Raw genomic sequence first — 24,442 nt, forward strand, 5'->3', positions numbered from 1 at the left:
ATGCTCAATAAATATTTATCAAATGAATGGTTCACCAGAAAATTAATGCCTAAGTGGAGAAGAAAACTACTTAAGGAAAATCTAAAGTGAAAGCTTCAGATTACTAGTTAACACTTGGCTCTCCCTTTTCTCTATTATTAATATGACAGTTGTGATTAGGTTTTAATCTGTGTTGGTATCTACGTGTGCAGGCATGTGTGTGTATGTATATAATACACCTGTATACTTGCACTTGTATGGGTCCGCTTAGACTAGAATTAGGTTCTTTTAAGTTAATGCTTAAGGCAAGAATCATATATATTAAAATTACAAATGAAACACTTTAGAGATCACCCATAAAGTTCAGTACACAGTATAGCATAGGTACACATGGTTCTGCACAGTGCTACTGTGAGGGAACAAGCTTCTGTCTCTCATTTCTCACTAAGTAAATTGGTGGCTTTCCCCTCTTTTTCTCTTTTGTAAGTCACATGCACCTAGATCTCACTCCACTGTGAATTTCCCTCAAGGCATGGTGCAAAGTCTTAAAAATACAGTCTAGGATTCAAAACGGGTCAATGTCAGTTTTTCTCCACCTTCTAACGAACAGTCATACATATTGCAAGCATTCTGTGTTACCGTGAAAATAATCACCCTAGTTCCCCATCACCCCTGCAAGTAACTCTCCTGCTGCCCACTGACTTCTCGCTCAAGACAATTCACACTGCAGGGCCACAGCGACTGCTTAAGCGGAGCCTGGAACTCATTTGGGGGAACTTTGAAACCGTTTTCAAGATTCTGTTCTGTGCTACCTTGCCCCAGAAACACCTTGCCATATTTTAAATTTTGAAACATTTGCAATGTGCTCCGTATGCTTCTGCCATTTTGTCCAGGAATGTTTTTCTTCTTTGCTTTCCACACAGTATTTAGCACACTACTGCAAAAGCTGGTGTACTTGGCTTCAAGGGATCAACTGAAAACGCTTTAAAAGCAAACATCGGTGGAGCGAGAGGTTAAGTGCTCAGTTATTCATTCCAGTGGTGCGAGGGCGCTCTAGGATCGCGGACCCAGCGCTCCACGGTCGCAGGGAGCCAAATGCACTCGTGTCATCTCTTAAGAGATGTCCCATCATTCCCAGACTCTCTGGTCCCAAAAGTTAAAGAACTCCGTTTTCCAGACTTTTCTTCATGCCCCTTTGCTAGCCTGGCGCCCTCCGTCTGTCGCGGGCCCCCGTGGAGCCCAGCTGCCACAGGGCCCGAAATTTGTGTGCATCTCCTTTTGATTATTAACTAAGCTACCCTAAAGCGCCTGGAACGTCACGGGCCAGAGAGAAAAACCACACGGGACTAACTCTTGGGTCACATCTTGTTTCCTCAGCTTTATCTGCGGAACTTCGTCCCCGGCGACGGAGCCGACCCTCTCCGCCGCCTGCGAAGCCGAGACCAGTCCCGACGCCCCCACCCCTGCCCCGGCCCTCCCCGCGCGGCTCTGCACATTCCTCTCGCGTCCCCGGCACCACGTTGGCACCTCTGCCTCGGGCGTTCGCGGCCAGGCCCGCCCTCGCCACTCACCTAGCAGCTCCGCGATGGCACTGAAGGGTCGCGTGTGGCTGCTGGAGTTGCTCTGTAGGTAGCGAGGGCTCATCTGGGGGCGAGAGAAGGTCCCGTCCCGCGTGAGGCCTCGGCCCGCCGGGCCCTCCCCGCGCGACCCCCGCAGCCCCGGGGCCCGCGCGCGCGCGTCCGCCCCCTCGGGCCCCCGACCTACCGTGCTCAAGCGGATCCCAAAGGCCTGCGGGCCGCTGCCCGGCCTGGCCAGCGCGCTACCCGGCGCGCCAGGGCCCGCGGGGGCCCCTCGGTACAGGAGCATTTTTTTGGCCGCCACGATACTCTTTTGCCGCTGCCGGACTCCTCGCCCGGCCGTCCGGGACTGGCTCTCGCTCCCACCCGCAGCTGGCGGGGGCGGGGCGCGCTACAGCCACCTGTCCGGGGCGGGAGGGGTGAGGCCGGCCGAGCCGCGCAGCGGCCCCGCCCTGTCAGCACCTCTCCCAACCCGCCGACTGCCGAGCCGGCAGCGGGGCCGTACAGAAATATGGCGACCTCCTGACAGCCGCTCCTTGATCCCCGCCCCTAATTAATTCTTGGCGTTTGCCATAGGCCAGGACGCCGAGCGGGAAAGCGAGCGGGGGGCGGGGGGGGGCGGGCGCATGGGGGGGGGGGCGGGCGCATGGGGCGGGGGCGGGCGCATGGGGGGGGCGGGCGCATGGGGGGGGGCGGGCGCATGGGGGCGGGGGCGGGCGCATGGGGAGGGGCAGGAATGAGGCGAGGGGAGGGAGAGGGTGTAGGGATTTCTGGAACAGAGTCCCAGTTCGGAGGCATGACTAACGGGCAGGATAAGACAAGTCTTAGAAGTTCTGAAAACTACAGTTTTGCTATCTGGGGAGATAGCAGGCAGGCTCGCCTGATGGGAAAGCATTCAGACTATTTTGCCTCAAATGCCTCCAGAAGCAGCCAGAACGTTTCAGAAGGCTATTGGCAAATCATCTTCAAATCTTTGCAAGCATGCAGGGAGGCTGTTTATGAAAGAAGAAATTGGAATGCACTTACATACCGCAAGTAGGAGATGGGGGTTAGGTTATGCAGTATCCACAAAACGGAATACTATGGAGTTCTTAAGGACCGTGTTTGCAGATGAAAATTTATTCATGTGGAAAATATTTATGAGGAAATTAAGGAAACAGGAGGTCACCGAATATTGTGTAACGTGATACCTATTTTTATTGGAAAGGCAAGTGCATACATATATGTATAAATATGCATGTAATCTCTCTCTCTCAGACACACACACACACACACACCCCACAATGAGAAACACCTGAAATGATGTATTTCAAGATGTTATCTCCAGGTCCGGAATTATGAGTTTTTCCGTTTTTTCTTACTTGCATTTTTACATTTTTTGTACTATTAAACAAACATATACTATTTGATTATAGAAAAAATATATTATTTATTTTTTAAAATATAATGATTCCTAATACAGATGAACCATTATTTGACCATTCCTCTGTGATATTTCATGTTGTTTGAATTTTTTTCTTGCCGTGATCTGTACATCCTCATGAATTTCTGGTACAATTATTTCTACAGAATATTGTTATGTCTACATGTACCCCAATGTTCATCACAGCACAGTTTATAATAGCCAGGACATGGAAGCAACCTAGATGTCCATCAGCAGATGAATGGATAAGAAAGCTGTGGTACATATACGCAATGGAGTATTACTCAGCCATTAAAAAGAACACATTTGAATCAGTTCTAATGAAGTAGATGAAACTGGAGCCGATTATACAGAGTGAAGTAAGCCAGAAAGAAAAACACCAATACAGTATACTAACACATATATATGGAATTTAGGAAGATGGTACTAATAACCCTGTATGTGAGATAGCAAAAGAGACACAGATGTATAGAACAATTTTTTGGACTCTGTGGGAGAGGGGGTGGGGGGATGATTTGGGAGAATGGCATTGAAACATGTATAATATCATATGTGAAATGAATTGCCAGACCAGGCTCGATGCATGATACAGGATGCTTGGGGCTGGTGCACTGGGATGACCCAGAGGGATGGTACTGGGAGGGAGGTGGGAGGGGGGTTCAGGATGGGGAACAGATGTACACCCATGGCGGATTCATGTTAATGTATGGCAAAACCAATACAATATTGTAAAGTAATTAGCCTCCAATTAAAATAAATAAATTTATATTGAAAAAAGAATATTGTGTCTAAAAGCATGTATATGGTTTACTCTTTTTTTTCTTTTTTTCTTTCTTTAATTTTACTTTACAATACTGCATTGGTTTTGCCATACATTGACATGAATCCACCACGGGTGTACATGAGTTCCCAATCCTGAACCCCCCTCCCACCACCTTCCCCATATCATCTCTCTGGGTCATCCCAGTGCATCAGCCCCAAGCATCCTGTATCCTGTATTGAACCTAGACTGGTGATTCATTTCTTACATGATAGTATACAGGTTTCAGTGTCATTCTCCCAAATCATCCCACCCTCACCCTCTCCCACAGAATCCAAAAGTCTGTTCTATACATCTGTGTCTCTCTTGCTGTCTCGCATACAGGGTTATCATTACCATCTTTCTGAAATCCATATATATGTGTTAGTATACTGTATTGGTGTTTTTCTTTCTGGCTTACTTCACTCTGTGTAATAGGCTCCAGTTTCATCCACCTCATTAGAACTGATTCAAATGTATTCTTTTTAATGTCTGAGTAATACTCCATTGTGTATATGTACCACTGCTTTCTTATCCATTCGTCTGCTGATGGACATCTAGGTTGCTTCCATGTCCTGGCTATTATAAACAGTGCTGAGATGAACACTGGGGTACATGTGTCTCTTTCAATTCTGGTTTCCTCAGTGTGTATGCCCAGAAGTGGGATTGCTGGGTCATAAGGCAGTTCTATTTCCAGTTTTTTAAGGAATCTCCACACTGTTCTCCATAGTGGCTGTACCAGTTTGCATTCCCACCAACAGTGTAAGAGGGTTCCCTTTTCTCCACACCCTCCCCAGCATTTATTGCTTGTAGACTTTTGGATTGCAGCCATTCTGACTGGTGTGAAATGGTACCTCATTGTGGTCTTAATTTGCATTTCTCTGATGATGAGTGATGTTGAGCATCTTTTCATGTGTTTGTTAGCCATCCGTATGTCTTCTTTGGAGAAATGTCTATCTAGTTCTTTGGCCCATTTTTTGATTCAGTCATTTATTTTTCTGGAATTGAGCTGCATAAGTTGCTTATATATTTTTGAGATTAGTTGTTTGTTAGTTGCTTCATTTGCTATTATTTTCTCCCATTCCAAAGGCTGTCTTTTCACCTTGCTTATAGTTTCCTTTGTTGTGCATTAGCTTTTAATTTTAATTAGATAGCATTTGTTTATTTTTGCTTTTATTTCCAGTATTCTGGGTGGTGGGTCATAGAGGATCCTGCTGTGATTTATGTTGGAGAGTGTTTTGCCTATGTTCTCCTCTAGGAATTTTATAGTTTCTGGTCTTATGTTTAGATCTTTAATTCATTTTGAGTTAATTTTTGTGTATGGTGTTAGAAAGTGTTCTAGTTTCATTCTTTTACAAGTGGTTGACCAGTTTTCCCAGCACCACTTGTTAAAGAGATTGTCTTTATCCATTGTATATTCTTGCCTCCTTTGTCAATGATAAGGTGTCCATAGGTGTGTGGATTTATCTCTGGGCTTTCTATTTTGTTCCATTGATCTATATTTCTGTCTTTGTGCCAGTACCATGCTGTCTTGATGCCTGTGGCTTTGTAGTAGAGCCTGAAGTCAAGCAGGTTGATTCCTCCAGTTCCATTCTTCTTTCTCAAGATTGCTTTGGCTACTTGAGGTTTTTTGTTTCCATACAAATTGTGAAATTATTTGTTCTAGCTCTGTGAAAAATACCGCTGGTAGTTTGATAGAGATTACGAATCTGTAGATTGCTTTGGGTAGTATACTCATTTTCAGTATATTGATTCTTCCAATCCGCAAACATGGTATATTTCTCCATCTATTAGTGTCCTCTTTGATTTCTTTCATCAGTGTTTTATAGTTTTCTATATATAGGTCTTTAGTTTCTTTAGGTAGATATATTCCTAAGTATTTTATTCTTTTTGTTGCAATGGTGAAGGGAATTGTTTCCTTAATTTCTTTTTCTACTTTCTCATTATTAGTGTATAGGAATGCAAGAGATTTCTGTGTGTTGATTTTATATCCTGCAACTTAACTATATTCATTGATTAGCTCTAGTAATTTTCTGGTGGAGTCTTTAGGGTTTTCTATGTAGTAATAAATACTGTATGTAGTAATACATACTGTAAGATTGGGACAATTTGCCCTCCCAGAAAGTTAGCTGTTTTGTTACATTCATAACAACAAGAGCTATGATCTTGCTTTGATCCTTTAGCCTTTGACCAAGTTTTGACCTTTTAACCTTATGACCAAGTTTTGATCTTTTAACCTTTTCCCAATATTTTGAATAAAAATTACTATCTCAATGTTTTAATTTGTGTTTCCCTTTCAGTAAAACTGAATATTTCCTCAAATGTTTACTGTATATTTATGTCCTTTGAGCATTATTTCCCCTCCTGGGTAATTTGAATTTTTTTTTTGGTATCTTAAAATTTTTTAAATACACAAAAACAAAAAGAATGATATGAATTCCCAGATACTTATTACTCACATTCAAAAACTGAATCACTTTGCTGTATACCTAACACAACATTGTAAATCAAGTATATTTCAATAAAAATTTTTAAAATTAAAACCTTTCTATACCTGCTTTATATATTCTTTTCTTCTTTTTCTGTTTGTATATTTTAGAACAAATTTCAACAGCATGTCATTTTATCCTATGTAATTCATTCTTCTCTGAAAATATGGACATTTTCCAAAAGATATAGCCACAATGCCACTTTCACCAAAACAAAATTCATAACAGTTCTTTGATGTTCTCTAATACCCAGCCCATAGTCTGATTTCTTCAATTATCTCAAAAAATGTCTTTTTACATTTGGTTTGTTTAAATCTAGATCCAAACAAGACGCACACATTGTACTTGGTTATGTGTCTTTAATCTAAAACAGTCTCTCTCTCTCTTTTTCTTCCTTCTATTGAGCTGTTGAAGAAATCAAGTCACTTGTATTGTTGAAAGTCCTACATTCTCATTTGTGTCTTTGCTTATTTTTGTTGTTAACTTTTTGGATGAGCTGCTGAGAGCACTGTTGGAAAGCTGCCTCCAGCTGTTAGCTCCTTCAGGGATTGCCTCAGATACGAAGTTGACTCACTCAAGGTAACAGAGCTTTCTGGGGGCAGCCCAAAGAAGGACTATAAAGGTTTAACCATCTCAGCTCAGCTTGGGATAATTCTGAAGGGTAATTCTAACTTCAGATCTCTCTGTGGGGTTGACTGAGGCTGTTATTGGTCCTGCAGTGCAGCTCAACTCCATCCCCCACCCTCACTCCCTGTCAAGGCCTGCTCCTTTCATAGGTGTTAATCCAAAAGACATCTCTTAATAAGCATCTAGCGTGCTACATTCTGTCTTAGAGTTGGCTTCCTAGGGAACACAAATTATGACACTTGAGATTGAGTGTAACTCAGGAAAGCCAGCACTTCAATGGGATTTGGGATCTAGAACACTCACTGCCCAGTTGGCAAGGAGGTCCACATTGCAGAGGGGTAGGTAGAGAACGGATACATCTCTGCCATGAGGTGACACTCCTATCATTGTAGACTTTCACCAGGTGGTGAATTGCGATGGTATACTGGTAGAAGGGAACATATGATCTGCTGTGCTATATCACGTATTTGAGAAATAGGGTGAAATAGTAGCTGTGAGACCAATAGCATTCAGTGGTTGGTGCTGCTGCTGCTGCTAAGTTGCTTCAGTCATGTCCAACTCTGTGCGACCTCAGAGTCGGCAGCCCATCAGGCTCCTCCGTCCCTGGGATTCTCCAGGCAAGAACACTGGAGTGGGTTGCCATGTCCTTCTCCAATGCATGAAAGTGAAGAGTGAAAGTGAAGTCACTCAGTCGTGTCCGACTCTTAGTGACCCCATGGACTGTAGCCTACCAGGCTCCTCCACCCATGGGATTTTCCAGGCAAGAGTACTGGAGTGGGTCACCATTGCCTTCTCCAAAGATTAACTCCTAATGGAGACAGGTTTACCGCATCAAAATCAGGATGCTTCCTGGGGAAAGAATAGGACCCTGACATACAGTTTGGGGATATCTAGAGGGATACCACCAAAATCTTGAATCCCCAGATTTCCCTGAACTCTCTAAGCCTGTAGAATTTGGCCTGATTTTCCTACATTTAATAGTCCCCACACCTCTTACTTGGAGATAATGCAGAACTTCCCCCCCCAGAAGGCAAAACATGCATTTACTTCCCCTCTAGCCACTAAGCCTATAACAACATTTAAGGCACAGCATGAACACGCTAGGCTTGATAAAGGAGGAAAGTAACAATGCTCCAAGTAGCTGCACAGCCTAGCTTGTATAGATTGGCAGGAGCTGGAAGAGTGCACATGAAACTGATTCTGTGAGTGCTTGATCAAGGGAGCTAGACTATAAGGCTGGAAAAAGGAGAGTTTATTAACGTGAGAACACAACCCTGGAAAATAGGATTGAATACCCTGGCAAGGATCACAGGAGTTAGTGCAGACTCACTAAGACAGCTTCTCAAAGTACAGAAAACATGATGATCCACACTAAATGAGGTCAAAATGCCAGCATTTCTATGGAAATAATGGAATATGGGAGGAAAAGATTTAGAAGTGGACATATTGGAGTGGATATACTGAAAGAGGGGTTGTCCCTCATGGGTCAGACAATAAAGAATCTACCTACAATGCAGGAGACCTGGGTTTGATTCCTGGGTTGGGAAGATCCCCTGGAGAAGGAAATGGCAGCCCACTCCAGTATTCTTGCCTGGAGAATTCCATGCACAGAGGAGCCTGGCAGGCTACGGTCCATGGGGTCACAAAGGGTCAGACATGACTGAAAGACTAAAACATACTGGAAAAAACTGGAAAACTCCAATAGAAAGACACAGAATACACCATTTACCACGGCCCTGAGGAACTTGCTGTGAGAAGGGTACACCGGCACTGCTAAGAAACGCAGTGGTGGTTCTCCTCTGTAGGCTAGGCCTGTCCGGAGGAGGGACCATTACAGAAGGCTCATTAAGGCAGTGGGCATTGTAGGGCTCATGTAGGAGTTCATGATCAAGAGCTCAGGGCTCTTACCCTAAGGCTGAGTGTAACCATCAAAAGAGATGTGGGTGCAAGGTTAATGGAGAAGCCTGAGGAGCCCAAAGTGAAGTGATGGAAATGGGAAATAGAACGTGGCATCCTACTGGAAGGATAAAAGAGCAGGGACAATAACTGTCCATCCTGGTGAGGTTTTAACCAGTGCCCTTCTGTCTGGATTGAGCATTTGTAATCTTCCCTACAGACTGATCCCCAGCCATTTCTCCCTCTCAGCCCAGCACAACACATTTGAAAGCCTTGTTTGGCCCTCACTCTTATTGGAATCAAGTCTTGGAACTTCCAAAACTGCCCATTTACTGCCTTCTTCTAAGGTGTGTTTGCATTGATCACTGAGGACGGCTTTCTTATCTCACCTTGCTATTCTTTGGAACTCTGCATTCAGATGCTTATATCTTTCCTTTTCTGCTTTGCTTTTTACTTCTCTTCTTTTCTTAGCTATTTGTAAGGCCTCCCCAGACAGCCATTGTGCTTTTTTGCATTTCTTTCCATGGGAATGGTCTTGATCCCTGTCTCCCGTGCAATGTCATGAGCCTCATTCCATAGTTCATCAGGCACTCTATCAGATCTAGTCCTTTAATTCTATTTCTCACTTCCACTATATAATAATAAGGGATTTTATTTAGGTCATATCTGAATGGTCTAGTGGTTTCCCCCACTATCTTCAATTTAAGTCTGAATTTGGCAATAAGGAGTTCATGATCTGAGCCACAGTCAGCTCCCGGTCTTGTTTTTGCTGACTGTGCAGAGCTTCTCCATCTTTGGCTGCAAAGAATATAATCAATCTTATTTCGGTTTTGACCATCTGGTGATGTCCATGTGTAGAGTCTTCTCTTGTGTTGTTGGAAGAGGGTGTTTGCTATGACCAGTGTGTTCTCTTGGCAAAACTCTATTAGCCTTTGCCCTGCTTCATAACATATTCCAAGGCCAAATTTGCCTGTTACTCCAGGTGTTTCTTGACTTCCTACTTTTGCATTCCAGTCCCCTATAATGAAAAGGACATCTTTTTTGGGTCTTAGTTCTAGAAGCTCTTGTAGGTCTTCATAGAAGCGTTCAAATTCAGCTTCTTCAGCGTTACTGGTTGGGGCATAGACTTGGATTACTGTGATATTGAATAGTTTGCCTTGGAGACGAACAGAGATCATTCTGTCGTTTTTGAGATTGCATCCAAGTACTGCATTTCAGACTCTTTTGTTGACCATGATGGCTACTCCATTTCTTCTGAGGGATTCCTGCCCACAGTAGTAGATATAATGGTCATCTGAGTTAAATTCACCCATTCCAGTTCATTTTAGTTCGCTGATTCCTAGAATGTCGACATTCACTCTTGCCATCTCTTGTTTGACCACTTCCAATTTGTCTTGATTCATGGACCTGACATTCCAGGTTCCTATGCAATATTGCTCTTTACAGTATCAGACCTTGCTTCTATCACCAGTAACATCCACAACTGGGTATTGTTTTTGCTTTGGCTCCACCCCTTCATTCTTTCTGGAATTATTTCTCCACTGATCGGCAGTAGCATATAGGGCACCTACTGACCTGGGGAGTTCCTCTTTCAGTATCCTATCATTTTGCCTTTTCATACTGTTCATGGGGTTCTCAAGGCAAGAACACTGAAGTGGTTTGCCATTCCCTTCACAAAATAGAGGAAAACAACAGACTATGAAAGACTAGAGATCTCTTCAAGAAAATTAGAAATACCAAGGGAACATTTCATGCAAAGATGGGCTCGATAATGGACAGAAATAGTATGGACCTAACAGAAGCAGAAGATATTAAGAAGAGGCAAGAATACACAGAAGAAATGTACAAAAAAGATCTTCATGACCAAGATAATCATGATGGTGTGATCACTCACCTAGAGCCAGATATCCTGGAATGTGAAGTTAAGTGGGCCTTAGAAAGCATCACTATGAACAAAGCTAGTGGAGGTGATGGAATTCCAGTGGAGCTATTTCAAATCCTGACAGATGATGCTGTGAAAGTGCTGTACTCAATATACCAGCAAATTTGGAAAACTCAGCAGTGGCCACAGGACTGGAAAAGGTCAGTTTTCATTCCAATCCCAAAGAAAGGCAATGCCAAAGAATGCTCAAAGTACCGCACAATTGCACTCATCCCACACACTAGTAAAGTAATGCTCAAAATTCTCCAAGCCAGGCTTTAGCAATACATGAACCATGAACTTCCAGATGTTCAAGCTGGATTTAGAAAAGGCAGAGGAACCAGAGATCAAATTGCCAACATCTGCTGGATCAAGGAAAAAGCAAGAGAGTTCCAGAAAAACATCTATTTCTGCTCTATTGACTACGCCAATGCCTTGACTGTGTGGATCACAATAAAATGTGGAAAATTCTGAAAGAGATGGGAATACCAGACCAACTGACCTGCCTCTTGAGAAACCTGTATGCAGGTCAGGAAGCAACAGTTAGAACTGGACATGGAACAACAGACTGGTTCCAAATAGGAAAAGGAGTACATCAAGGCTGTATATTGTCACCCTGCTTATTTAACATACATGCAGAGTACATCATGAGAAATGCTGGACTGGAAGAAGCACAATCTGGAATCAAGATTGCCGGGAGAAATATCAATAACCTCAGATATGCAGATGACACCACCCTTATGGCAGAAAGTGAGGAGGAACTAAAAAGCTTCTTGACGAAAGTGAAAGAGGAGAGTGAAAAAGTTGCCTTAAAGCTCAACATTCAGAAAACGAAGATCATGCACCTGGTCCCATCACTTCATGTCAAATAGATGGGGAAACAGTGGAAACAGTGGCTGACTTTATTTTGGGGGGCTACAAAATCACTGCAGATGGTGTTTGCAACCATGAAATTAAAAGACACTTACTCATTGGAACGAAAGTTATCAACAACCTAAAAAGCATATTAAAAAGCAGAGACATTACTTTGCCAACAGAGATCCCTCTAGTCAAGGCTATGGTTTTTCCAGTGGTCATGTATAGATGTGAAAGTTGGACTGTGAAGAAAGCTGAGCACTGAAGAATTGATGCTTTTGAACTGTGGTGTTGGAGACTCTTGAGAGTCCCTTGGACTGCAAGGAGATCCAACCAGTCCATTCTAAAGGAGATCAGTCCTGGGTGTTCCTTGGAAGGAATGATGCTAAAGCTGAAACTCCAATACTTTGGCCACCTCATGGGAAAAGGTGACTCATTGGTAAAGACTCTGATGCTGGGAGGGATTGGGGGCAGGAGGAGAAGGGGACAACAGAGGATGAGATGGCTGGATGGCATCACCGGCTCGATGGATGTGAGTTTTAGTGAACTCCGGGATTTGATGACGGACAGGGAGGCCTGGCGTGCTGTGATTCACGGGGTCACAGAGTGTCAGACACGACTGAGCGACTGAACTGAACTGAAGGTGTGTGGTCCACTCGTCTTTTCTTGCTGTGGGGCTTTGTGAATGCTGTACTAAGTATTGGTGTGTTTACTACTTGGGGGATTTGTTGTTTAAACAAAAGCTTTGTGACTCCCTAAGTACTTGGCTTCCTGATTGTCAGCTGGGGTCAGAGTCCTCCTCTTAGCCCCTCTCCGGCTCCCCAAGACAGAAGGTTGATCCTGAGGGGCCCGGGGAGCTGCTGAAAGTCTAGGTTTGGCCTCCTTTGTATCTCACTGCCTCTGCACAGCAGTAAACAAAAGCTGCAAAGGAATCCATACAAATTCCATCACTGTGGCTCCACAGGGCAGTAAACAGGCCATAATGTGAGGTTCCACATACTTCACCACCAAACAAGCTGCAGCAGATCCTGCAGGTGGGCACAGCATGGATGTCAGTTGGGAGCCCCTGGGTCTTGTTGCAAAATGAGAAGCAGGGAATTGCTTCAGCAGGGTTTGGTGTGCCTCTGAAAAACCCCTAGCACACCTCTCTGTCTTGGGGCAGAACTTAGTTCTGAAGGCTAGCCCTACATGGCCCAAAGCCTTGGATTCCAAGCCCTGAGCCACCTACATGATCTTTATTATTTCAGCCTGCTCCAGGTTGAGTTCCTTAGCCACAAACCCATGCAAATGGAGGAGCCCCCCAGGGAGCCAGGAAGGCACCTCCCATTTTCACCCTGCAGAAGAACCTGTAACAGCACTAATTGTTCCACCTGCACAAACTCTTTGCCCTGCAGGGTGCTCCTGGGGCAGGAGGGACATTTCTCCTAGCAACCTTTGACTCACTCTCTAAGGTCACTTGTCCCAAATCCCTGGATGGATGTTACAGAGAAAGAGCCTAAGAGGAATCAATCAGTGTGGGAAGTCAGCCAGGTGCGATAGAAAGGTCCAGAGTCAGAAGACATGGGTTCCTGTCCTGACTCCACTGAATTGGCCTGTGATCTTGGGGAAGCATCATGGGCTGTGTTCTCAGGAAAACAGTGTGACACAAGCTTTGTGGGCAGGAGGTTTCTTGGGGAGCACTGTCAGAATCAACACTCGTGAGGAGTGAAGAAAGCAGGACCAGTCAGAGGAGGAAGTTGAACTCTGATGAAGCCATAACATGGGCAGCTCTGGAGCCAGTGCGGCCCCTCAGAATTGTCCTAAATGGTGGTAAAGGAGCCAGGGCTTTATGTCCCCCCATTGACCAGTCACTAGATGCAGGCTGCCACCTGGGATTGGTGCACAGCCTTGGGAATTATGGCTACTTTCAGCTGAAGGTCGTTTTCTGCAAGGGGCCCAGCCGTGTGCTGTCAATCACCAACAGGCTGAGGGCTCCAGCATTGAAGGGGGCGGGGATGGAGCAGAGCTGGGCAGTGCCCCACAGCATCCTTCCAGCAAATTACTTCCCTTCTCTGGGCCCCAATTTTCTCATCTGTCAGATTCCAGTTCCAGGGCTCTGATTCCATCAAGCCACTCTCTCTCTTACTAACACTTCCCTTTCTCTTAGGCTACACACAATTTAACATCCCACCCCTTCTACAATGTCTGTAGCACCTCCTTCTTGACTGTCAGTTCAGTTCAGTTCAGTCGCTCAGTCGTGTCCGACTCTTGGCAACCCCATGACCGCAGCATACCAGGCCTCTCTGTCCATCACCAACTCCCGGAGTCCACCCAAACTCATGTCCATCGAGTCGGCGATGCCATCCAGCCATCTCATCCTCTGTCGTTTCCTTTTCCTCCCACCTTCAATCTTTCCCAGCATCAGGGTCTTTTCCAATGAGTCAGTTCTTCGCATCAGGTGGCCAGATTATTGGAGTTTCAGCTTCAGCATCAGTCCTTCCAATGAATATTCAGGACTGATTTCCTTTATGATGGACTGGTTGGATCTCCTTGCAGTCCAAGGGACTCTCAAGAGTCTTTTCCAACACCACAGTTCAAAAGTATCAATTCTTTGGCACTCAGCTTTCTTCACAATCCAACTCTCACATCCATACATGAGTACTGGAAAAACCATAGCCTTGACTAGACCTTTGTTGGCAAAGTAATGTCCCTGCTTTTGAATATGCTATCTAGGTTGGTCATAACTTTCCTTCCAAGGAGTAAGTGTCTTTTAATTTCATGGCTGCAATCACCATCTGCAGTGATTTTGGAGCCCCCCTCCCCAAAATAGTCTCTCACTGTTTCCCATCTATTTACCATGAAGTGATGGGACCAGATGCCATAATCTTAGTTTTTTGAATGTTGAGTTTTAACCCAGCTTTTTCACTCTCCTCTTTCACTTTCATCAAGAGGCTCTTTAGTTCCTCCTCGCTTTCTGCCATCAGGGTGGTGTCATCTGTGTATCTGAGGTTATTGATATTTCTCCCAGCAATCCTGATTCCAGGTTTTGCTTCATCCAGCCCAGTGTTTCTCATCATGTACTCTGCATGTAAGTTAAATAAGCAGGGTGACAATATACAGCCTTGACGTACTCCTTTCCCGATTTGGAACCAGTCCGTTGTTTCATGCCCAGTTCTTTTCTTTTTTAAAGTTATTTTAACTGGAGGCTAATTACTTTACAATATTGTAGTGGTTTTTGCCATACATTGACATGAATCAGCCATGGGTGTACATGTGTTCCCCATCCGGAACCCCCCCTCCCACATCCCTCTCCATCCCATCCCTCTGGGTCATCCCAGTGCACCAGCCCTGAGCACCCTGTCTCATGCATCGAACCTGGACTGGTGATCTGTTTCACATATGATAATATACATGATTCAGTGCTAGTCTCTCAGATCATCCCACCCTTGCCTTCTCCCACAGAGTCCAAAAGACTGTTCTATACATCTGTGTCTCTTTTGCTGTCTCACATACAGGGTTATTGGTACCATCTTTTTAAATTCCATATATATGCGTTAGTATACTGTATTGGTGTTTTTCTTTCTGTATTGGTGTTTACTTCACTCTGTATAATAGGCTCCAGTTTCATCCACCTCATTAGAACTGATTCAAATGTATTCTTTTTAATGGCTGAGTAATACTCCATTGTGTATATGTACCACAGCTTTCTTATCCATTCATCTGCTGATGGACATCTAGGTTGCTTCCATGTCCTGGCTATTATAAACAGTGCTGAGATGAACACTGGGGTACACGTGTCTCTTTCAATTCTGGTTTCCTCGGTGTGTATGGCCAGCAGTGGGATTTCTGGGTCATATGGCAGTTCTATTTCCAGTTTTTTAATGAATCTCCACACTGTTCTCCATAGTGGCTGTACTAGTTTGCATTCCCACCAACAGTGTAATACGATTCCCTTTTCTCCACACCCTCTCCAGCATTTATTGTTTGTAGATTTTTGGAGAGCAGCCATTCTGATTGGTGTGAAATGGTACCTAATTGTGGTTTTGATTTGCATTTCTCTGATGATGAGTGATGTTGAGCATCTTTTCATGTGTTTGTTAGCCATCTATATGCCTTCTTTGGAGAAATATCTGTTTAGTTCTTTGGCCCATTTTTTTATTGGGTCATTTTTTTTTCTGGAATTGAGCTGCAGGAGTTGCTTGTATATTTTTGAGATTAGTTGTTTGTCAGTTGCTTCATTTGCTATTATTTTCTCCCATTCTGAAGGCTGTCTTTTAACTTTGCTTATAGTTTCCTTGGTTGTGAAAAAGCTTTTAAGTTTAATTAGGTCCCATTTGTTTATTTTTGCTTTCATTTCCATTACTCTGGGAGGTGGGTCATAGAGGATCTTGCTGTGATTTATGTCAGAGAGTGTTTTGCCTATGTTCTTCTCTAGAAGTTTTATAGTTTCTGGCCTTACGTTTAGATCTTTAATCCATTTTGAGTTTATTTTTGTGTATGGTGTTAGAAAGTGTTCTAGTTTCATTCTTTTACAAGTGGTTGACCAGTTTTCCCAGCACCACTTGTTAAAGAGATTGTCTTTTCTCCATTTCCATGTCCAGGTCTAACTGTTGCTTCTTGACCTGCATACAGATTTTTCAGGAGGAGGTCAGGTGGTCTGGTATTCCCATCTCTTTAAGAATTTTCCACAATTTGTGGTGATCCATACAGTTTGTGGTGATCCTTGACTGTGATAAAGTGCAAATGCCTTGGGTGACTTTCAAGGCCCTTCACTATCTAGTCCCAACCTACTCCTTCAGCCTCCCTCCTCATTACTTATTCTCCATGGCAGATATTTTGTTTTTATTATGATTTCCCTGAAAACACTCTCCCTTGTTTCCTCTGCTCTTTCAGTAAGGATGCACTCATGAGCAGGGTATAGTGGAAAGGACTCTGGAGCCAGACCTCAACTCAGGTCCAGCTCTTATCAGTTGTGTGACCTTAGGCAGCTCTTTGAGGCTCATCTGAAAAAAATGAAGACTTTTAAAAAAATTGATGTCTTCTTCCAGTTGTTTGTTTTGAGAAGCAAATGAAGTAACACATAAAGGGCCTACTGCAAGCCTCTTCCCTTTGTTGAAATAGCTGAATGTAAATAACATCATCCAAATATATTAGTTTCAAATATACTTAGAATGAGTAAATACTGTATATAATTTGGTGCTTTTCTCAGTAATCCTTAACTCTACAAAAATCCAGTCAGTCAGAATTTTTAGTCTGGTACCAAGTAAATTCCCAGTCTCTGCTCAGGCTCTCCTGGTCTACATCTTTCTCAGCAGCCTCTCTGCCTCAGTCATAAGAACCCAGAAACCTTTTTATTCTCTTGGCCAAGAGGCATTGGTCAGCATCACCTGGGAACTTGCTGGAAACTGACATTCTCAGCCACCACCAGTCTAGACCTACCATCCCAAAGTTTGGGGGGGGGGTGGGCCCAGCAATCTGGGGTTTTCCAACCACCCCTGCCCCAGGGGATTCTGACACATGCTCAGTCTGAGAACCACCCTTGCTCAGCAGCAGGGAATTAATCTTAGGCCACGTTTCCTTAGGTTTATTTGTGTCTCAGTTCCCTCCACCATCCAGAAAGAGGGAGGCATGAGGACAGGATTTAGATAACTCCAGAAGAGACCAGGCCTTTGACAGGAGGTCCTGGCTCTAACCTGTGCTCTTCGGTCACTGTAGGAGCCCCAGGAGCGGGTTGCTGAGCTCTGCCCAAGGCCCGACCTCATTGAAGTAGAATCTCCTCTGGTTCACATGCTGATCAAGTTTTTCCAGGACCAGAGACTCCTGACCTTCAGGCTGACTCAGCACAACCCCAAAAGCAGTGGTTCTCAGAAGTGTGGTCCTCAGACCAATAACATTAGTTCCACCTGGGAACATGCTAGCATGAAAATTCTCAGGCCCTGCCCCAGAGCCATAGGTGACTTTGATTCAGGTTCAGCTTTGAGAACCATTGGCCTCAACTTTGCAAACTAGTTTAACTTCGTTTGCTTTTTCAACTGCTCCATTTTCTGGCTACTTCTTTCTTCCCTATTACATGGAAGATAAAAAGGAAGACAAAAATATATTTATTGAGAGGATACATAAAACCCTATTTCCTAATTAAAAGGAACTCCCTTTCCACTTTAGTCTTTGACTTTGTTCTGACCAGTCACTTCAAAAGGACCCATGGCTGGTCTAACTTGATTTACATTTAGTATATATTTCTCCAGTGGCTTGTTGCTAATGATATAAGCACATGAAATAAAACGTTTAGAATACAATATGAATAAGCATTTTTGAACAGAGATTTAGTTTCATTGCAGCCACTGACATGATGTGCTTTACAGTTCTAATATCAATTGTGAAGACTTGGGAAGGCAAACAGATTTCGGAAAATAAAAGAAAAAAGGGCAGAGGTGGGGGAGATATACTCTCCAATTGTCATATCAATTAGAGATCTAAATAGATCTAAAGAGCTAAATTAGGCAGGCAGTTTTACAGCAAGGGGAACAGGGGAATGCAGTGCTGGAGCATAACTAAGCTATGAAGTCCTCACCAGGGAAGGAGAGGCCGGAGGACAGCAGGGCTGGCTGAGGGCCTGGATAGGAGAGACCAGGGATGAGGGGTGGTAGGGGGCTCAGAGGCAGAAGCTTAGAGGGCAAATCAGGGCCAGGGACTCAGACCTATGGGCCAGAGGCATGGGCGACTAATAGGACTTCCCGGCCAGAATGATGGCTCCACAAAGTCTTGCTTGGAGTGGAGTCGGCACTATCCCCTCCCCACCATGTACCTGCCAGTCTGAGGATGATGGCAGGAACAAAATGCTAAATGAGAGACTTCCCTGGTTAAGACTCCTTGCTTCCACTGCAGGGGACACACGTTCAGTCCTTGGTCGGGGAACTAAGATCCCACATGCCTCAGCCAAAAATCAAAAAACACCAAATGGGCCTCTTGTTCTTCCTCCCAGGGCCCCCAGACCTACCCCTCACTCAGTCAGGTCTGTGGCCGCTCCATCCCTTCTCCCAGGTGTGGGGAACATGGTTGCTTTCCTCCAGCTCAATGCCAGGCATAAGCCCTTCCTGTAGAAAGGCTTGGTTGGCTTATAAGTGAACTCTTGCTCCTTCTTTCTCTTCCCAGGGTCTTCCCAGAGGCCTGAGTGGACCTGCCCTGAGACTGGCGCCTTGGTCAGCCCCAGTGCTCTGTGATCATGGTTTCTGATTTCCCGTCATAACCAACCTAGGCACCTACCTCCTGGCTCCTACCTGACAAGAATCCCAGAGCATCTCAGGGGGAAGCAGAGGGTAGCTGTAGCTATGGGAGGGGGCACCTGTGGTGGGGGGCGGGCTCTTCAGACCAGGCAGGTGTATGCCGTTAGCTCACCTGAAGCTGGCTGTGCTGGGAGAGCTCATGGTGCCAGCTGGCCATTGTGTCAGTCATCAGTCAACTGTGAATCAAGGAGATGTGGTCCCTGGGTCCATGGGGTTCAGGGGGAGGGAGGCCCTTGTCTAACCTATGTGCATATGACTAGATAAGTAGCTTGTTAGCTCAGCCAGGTGGGGCTTGTCCCACGTATGTGTATGTGCTGTGCATGGGAGGTACTTAAATGGTATGAAACACAGTGTTATAGGCATTTGTCAAAGTCATCAAATGGTACACTTGAGATTTGTACATTTCACTGTATGAAAATTTTACCTAAAATAAGAACTGTAAACAAACATCGATCTCTAATGAGATGCATATTGAATTGTTTCAACAGACATGTCCTGGTGTTTACAGCTTACTTTGAAATGCATCCAAGAATTAAATGGCTTGATACATGGATAGAAAAATGGAATGGATAAATACATGACAAAGCAAATATAATACAATGTCAAGTTTAGAAGCTAGTTGGTGTCTACATGAGTGTTCACTGTATCATACCTTAAACTTTTAGAAGTTTGAAGTATTTTCCATAATGGAATAGTGGGAAAAATAATGGTGTCATTCTTAAAGACTTAAGCATGCAGGGGTGTTAGACTGTCACATCTGTATTTAATTCACCAATCTTACCCACAGGGAAAAAGATAGATCTTGGAAAATGACAGGCTATCATAAGCTCAACCAAGTAGTGGTCCTAACCTCTGCCACTGTGCTAGATGTAGTATATTCGCTAGAACAGATCAGCGTACCCTCAGGCACATGGTGTACTGCCATTAATTTTCTGAATGTGTCCTTTTCTACACTCTTCAGAAAAGAGGATCAGAAAGTGTTCAGATTCACGTGGGACAGACAACAATATACATTTGTGATTTTGTTACCATGCTATGTTAACCCTCTTGCCCTTTGTTGTAATATAGTCTCAAGGGATCTGGGTACCCCACAGAACATCACATTGATCCATGGAGAAATTATGCAGATAAATCTGGATGAGCAAAAAGTGGCTCACACATTGATGGCCTTGGTGATAGACAACATGGGAGACAAATCCTATGATGATTCAAGAAATCAACACATTTCTTAGGTATCCACTAAGGTTAGGGGCATTCTGTGTAATCCCATCTAAGGTAAAGGACAAATTATGACACTTCGCATCTCTCACCACAAGGAAGAAAAGTGCACCATTTGGTTGGCCTCTTCAGGCTCTGGGGGCAGTATATTCCTCACTTGGGAATACTGCTCTGACCCATATGCTAGATGATGTTAAGACTGATAACTTGAGTGGAGGTCAGAGCAGGAAGTGCTGAGCAGCAGCCTACACTACAGTACAAGAAGCCTTTACTTGAGCCCTGTGACCAGAGTACTCTATGATATTAAAGATAGGAAAAAGCTGGTATGTAGGATTTGTGGCAAATCTCATGGGATAATCACAGTGCAAACTCCTGGGGTTTTGGAAAAGGGCCATGCTACCTTCAGAGAATTGTATGCCTTTGAAAAGCAACTCCCAGTGTGCTGCTGGGTCCTAGTAGACACAGAACAAGCTAATCATGGGACACCAGGTAGTATGTGGCCACAGCTTCTCATCATGAACTGGGTTCTTTCTGACCCACTAAATTCTAAGGTCAAATGGGCCTAACAGTAAGCTCTTGTAAGGAAGTAGTAAATCCAGTACAAGTAGGGCCAGAGAAGTCAAGTAGCTATATGAGCGGGTGGCCCAGACTCCTGTGTCATCCACCACTATTTCACAAGCATCACTTCCTATGATCACACTTCTATGCTGGCATCTATGAGTATCCCTTGAGACTAATTGATGAAAAAGGAAAAAGCCTGAGCTTGGTTCATGGATGGATTGCTGTGGTGCATGGGTGTAAACTGAAAATGAATGGACAGCCACATTGCAGGCCCGCTCATGATGGCCATGAAAGAAAGTGATGAGGGATAACTGCAAAGGGCCATTCTACTCGAGATTATCTTTGGGCCTATGACACAGCTCTACTCCCTCTACTCACTCCTGTTTCCTTTGTCTCCCTTCCATAGGTATTGATCCAAAGGTTACTTAATTAACATGATGCATACTAATACGATCTCAGAGTCCACCTCTTACCACAACAGTGCCCCTTTCTTTTTAAACTTCTTTATTTCTCTCGCTCTTTTTTTTTTAGCTTCTCAATTTGTAAGCCTTCTTGTCTATTAAGAATATTAACCCTTTGTTATATATGTTGCAGATTTTTTTCTCCTAGTCTGTCTTTTGCCTCTTAACTTTTCTTACAGTGTCATTTGTAAACCAAATAATTTCATTTTGTTTTGGAATTGAATTGGTTAATCTGTCCATACTCCTACCAAGAGATAATGACTTTGACATATAGGCATGAACCTGAAAGGCTAACTGTGGTATACTGCCGGGGTCCAGCCCCGGTGGATCCAGGGAATTCGAAGGGTGGACGGTGTTGGCGTGGAAAAACTTGTTTATTTATTAATATAAGATTAGATTAAGAGACTATAGCGTAGTAGGAAGATTAAGTGGAGGAAGAGGGCTGAATAGCTTGGTTTACGCGGAAGACCAATAAAATTCCAGACAAGGAATTTGCACCATCTACGTTGGGGCACCGGCGCCCGCTTGAATATCTAAGGGTGCCTCGCCTTAAGCTCCCTTTCGCGCGGGTCTTTACAACCAAGGCAAGTAAGTAGACCTGGCGAGCCTCCGTGCCCCAGATGGAAATTCAGCCTAAAATTAAAGTAAAGAGCAGAGAGAGGGAAAGGGAGAGAAAATGAGAGAGAGAGAGAGAGACACGGGGGGAGCCAGATTCCCCAGAAACCAGGCTGAGAGACTAGTTTGAGAAACTGGCCCGAGAAGCTGGTCCGAGAAACTGGTCCGAGAAGCTGGTCTGAGAAGCTGGTCCGGTCCTTTATTGTTCAGAAGGCCTTTTATACTTTTGATAAAACATGGAGATCAATGGGCAACACAAAATTATGTAGCGTTCGCAGCCCAGACTCTTTCTATACATCATTTTGTATACAAAAGGTCTCAGGTGATTTACATTATCTTCTGGCCAAGAGGCTTGTTAACACTTTTTGGCTCTCTTCCTTAATGAATGTTAATTTTGTTTCTCCTGAAGTGTTTTTCTTTAATCTACATCTCCTTAAAGCGCTAAAGTTACATCTCTATAGAACAAAGGCGCAGTGGGTTATAACAAAGAAGGTACTTAACTCAAAGATCTAATGTTGCTAATACCAGGTCTACTACTTGTTTTTTTTATATACCAACTATATCTAAAAACAAAGGATATGAAAATTTGGCAGCAAGCATTGGCTCAACAAATGAAACTTTTAATCAGTCCTATTCTAAAGATTTTGACTCTTCGGAAGCCCCTACATTCCTAGGATGTTTTAAGCTTCCTGTGCCTCCTGCGGTCAGGAGGCCTCAAACAATCACATGCGCAGCTGTACGAGTCCTGCAGGCAGGCTAGAAAGCCATCAGAGGGGTTTTTTGGATTGAAACACTCTTTCAAATGTAGAAGACTAAGGCCCTGAATTGACTTTTTCCAGAAAATGTCAGAAGAGTGGAAAAGCAGACCACAAAAACCGGCAGATTTTTGTTGGGGTACATGCTTAGGAATTTCCAGAGGGGCCCCTGAAGTCTGAGCATGCCTTGCGTATGTCAGCTTCCTTCCTCATGACCTTGTCACGGGCGGGATTCCTCACACTGGCTCCCGGCAGTATACTGTCAAGAGATAAAAGTAAGTTGCAACATTTATCAGACTCTTCTGATTATAAAACTCATTAAACTTCTTTGAAAGTTCAGATTCAATAAGTTTAAAGTGGGGCCCAGGAATCTGTATTTTAAAGACAAACACTCAGAGTGAGTCTATGGGCAGATTCATTTGGATGTAAAATATCAACCCAAGAAAAGAAAATAAGCAGGCAAGTAAGTATTTGTGTGTGTGTGTCCCAGGTGGTTCAGTGATAAAGAATCTGTCTGCCAATGCAGGAAACATGGGTTCCATCCCTGGTTTGGGAAGATCCCCTGGAGAAGGAAATGGCAACCCACTCCAGTAATCTTGCCTGGAGAATCCCTAGACAAAGGAGCCTGGCAGGCTACAGTCCATTAGGTTGCAAAGAGTTGGCATAAAGTTGTAAAGAGTTGCAATGTAGCGACTAAACAACAACATACTATTTGAGCATATAGAAAAGTGTATATGAATATACTTCAGAATAATGTTGGTTTTTCCAAGTGGATGCAACCTAAATAAGCAAATTTTGCCTCTCTTTATATACTTTTGTTATTCTTATTATAATGGGCATTAGCTACTTATAACAGTTTAAGAAATCTACTAGGAGGCGGTCCTAAGATGGCAGAGGAATAGGATGGGGAGACCTACTTTCTCCCTCACAAATTCATCAAAAGAACATTTCAACGCTGAGTAAATTCCACAAAACAACTTCTATATGCTGGTAGAGGACATCAGGCACCCAGAAAAGCAGATCATTGTCTTCAAAAACAGTGAACCTCTCTGGGTGTCCCTCAATGTGGAGAAACTTTTCATCTTTAACCTAGATGTTTTATCATTGGTGCTGTATAGATGGAGAAGTCTTGAGGCTACTGTAAAAATAAAACTGAAAACCAGAATCAGGAGGCTTAAGTCGAAATCCTGAGAACATCAGAGAACTCCTGACTCCAGGGAACATTAATCGTGAGGAGCTCATCAAACGCCTCCATACCTACACTGAAACTAAGCACAACCCAAGGACCAACAAGTTCCAGAGCAAGACATACCACACAAAATCTCCAGCAACACAGGAACACTCCTGAGTTTCAATATACAGGCAGCTCAAAGTTACTTCAAAACCATTGACATCTCATAACTCATTATTGGACACTTCATTGCACTCCAGAGAGAAGAAATCCAGCTCCAGCCACCAGAACTCTGACACAAGCTTCCCTAACCAGGAAACCTTGACAAGCCACTGATACAACCCCACCCAGAGCGAGGAAACTCCATAATAAAGAGAACTCCACAAACTGCTAGAACACAGAAAGGCTACCCCAAATGCAGCAATATAACCAAGATGAAGAGACAGAGGAATACCCAGCAGGTAAAGGAACAGGATAAATGCCCACCAAACCAAACACAAGAGGGAAGAGATAGGGAATCTACCGATAAAGAATTCCAAATAATGATAATGAAAATGATCCAAAATCTTAAAATCAAAATGAAATCACAGATAAATAGCCTGGAGACAAGGATTGAGAAGATGCAAGACAGGTTTAACAAGGACCTAGAAGAAATAAAAAAGAGTCAATATATAATGAATAATGCAATAAATGAGATCAGAAACACTCTGGAGGCAACAAATAGTAGAATAACGGAGGCAGAAGATATGTTTAGTGAAATAGGATTAGTGAAATAGAAGATAGAAAGGTAGAAATAAATGAATCAGAGAGGAAAAAAGAAAAACGAATTAAAA

At 43.7% G+C, this 24,442-nt stretch overlaps 1 protein-coding gene across 2 annotated transcripts in view; it reads right to left on the bottom strand.

The window, feature by feature from the left end:
- Positions 1–1,858, bottom strand: part of MORC4 (MORC family CW-type zinc finger 4) — a 60,738-nt gene extending 58,880 nt beyond the window's left edge. For both annotated transcript variants that reach the window (XM_068962347.1, XM_068962346.1), the window contains exons 1-2: positions 1,744–1,858; positions 1,551–1,623 (exon numbers count right to left, since the gene is read on the bottom strand). In XM_068962347.1, coding sequence (XP_068818448.1) covers positions 1,551–1,623; positions 1,744–1,845 — 175 coding nt within the window. In that variant the 5' untranslated portion in view covers positions 1,846–1,858. The remainder of the gene's footprint in view (positions 1–1,550; positions 1,624–1,743) is intronic.
- Between the last annotated feature and the right edge of the window lie 22,584 nt (positions 1,859–24,442).

Source organism: Capricornis sumatraensis, chromosome X, assembly GCF_032405125.1.
Source record: "Capricornis sumatraensis isolate serow.1 chromosome X, serow.2, whole genome shotgun sequence".
Classification (NCBI taxonomy): Eukaryota; Metazoa; Chordata; class Mammalia; order Artiodactyla; family Bovidae; genus Capricornis; species Capricornis sumatraensis.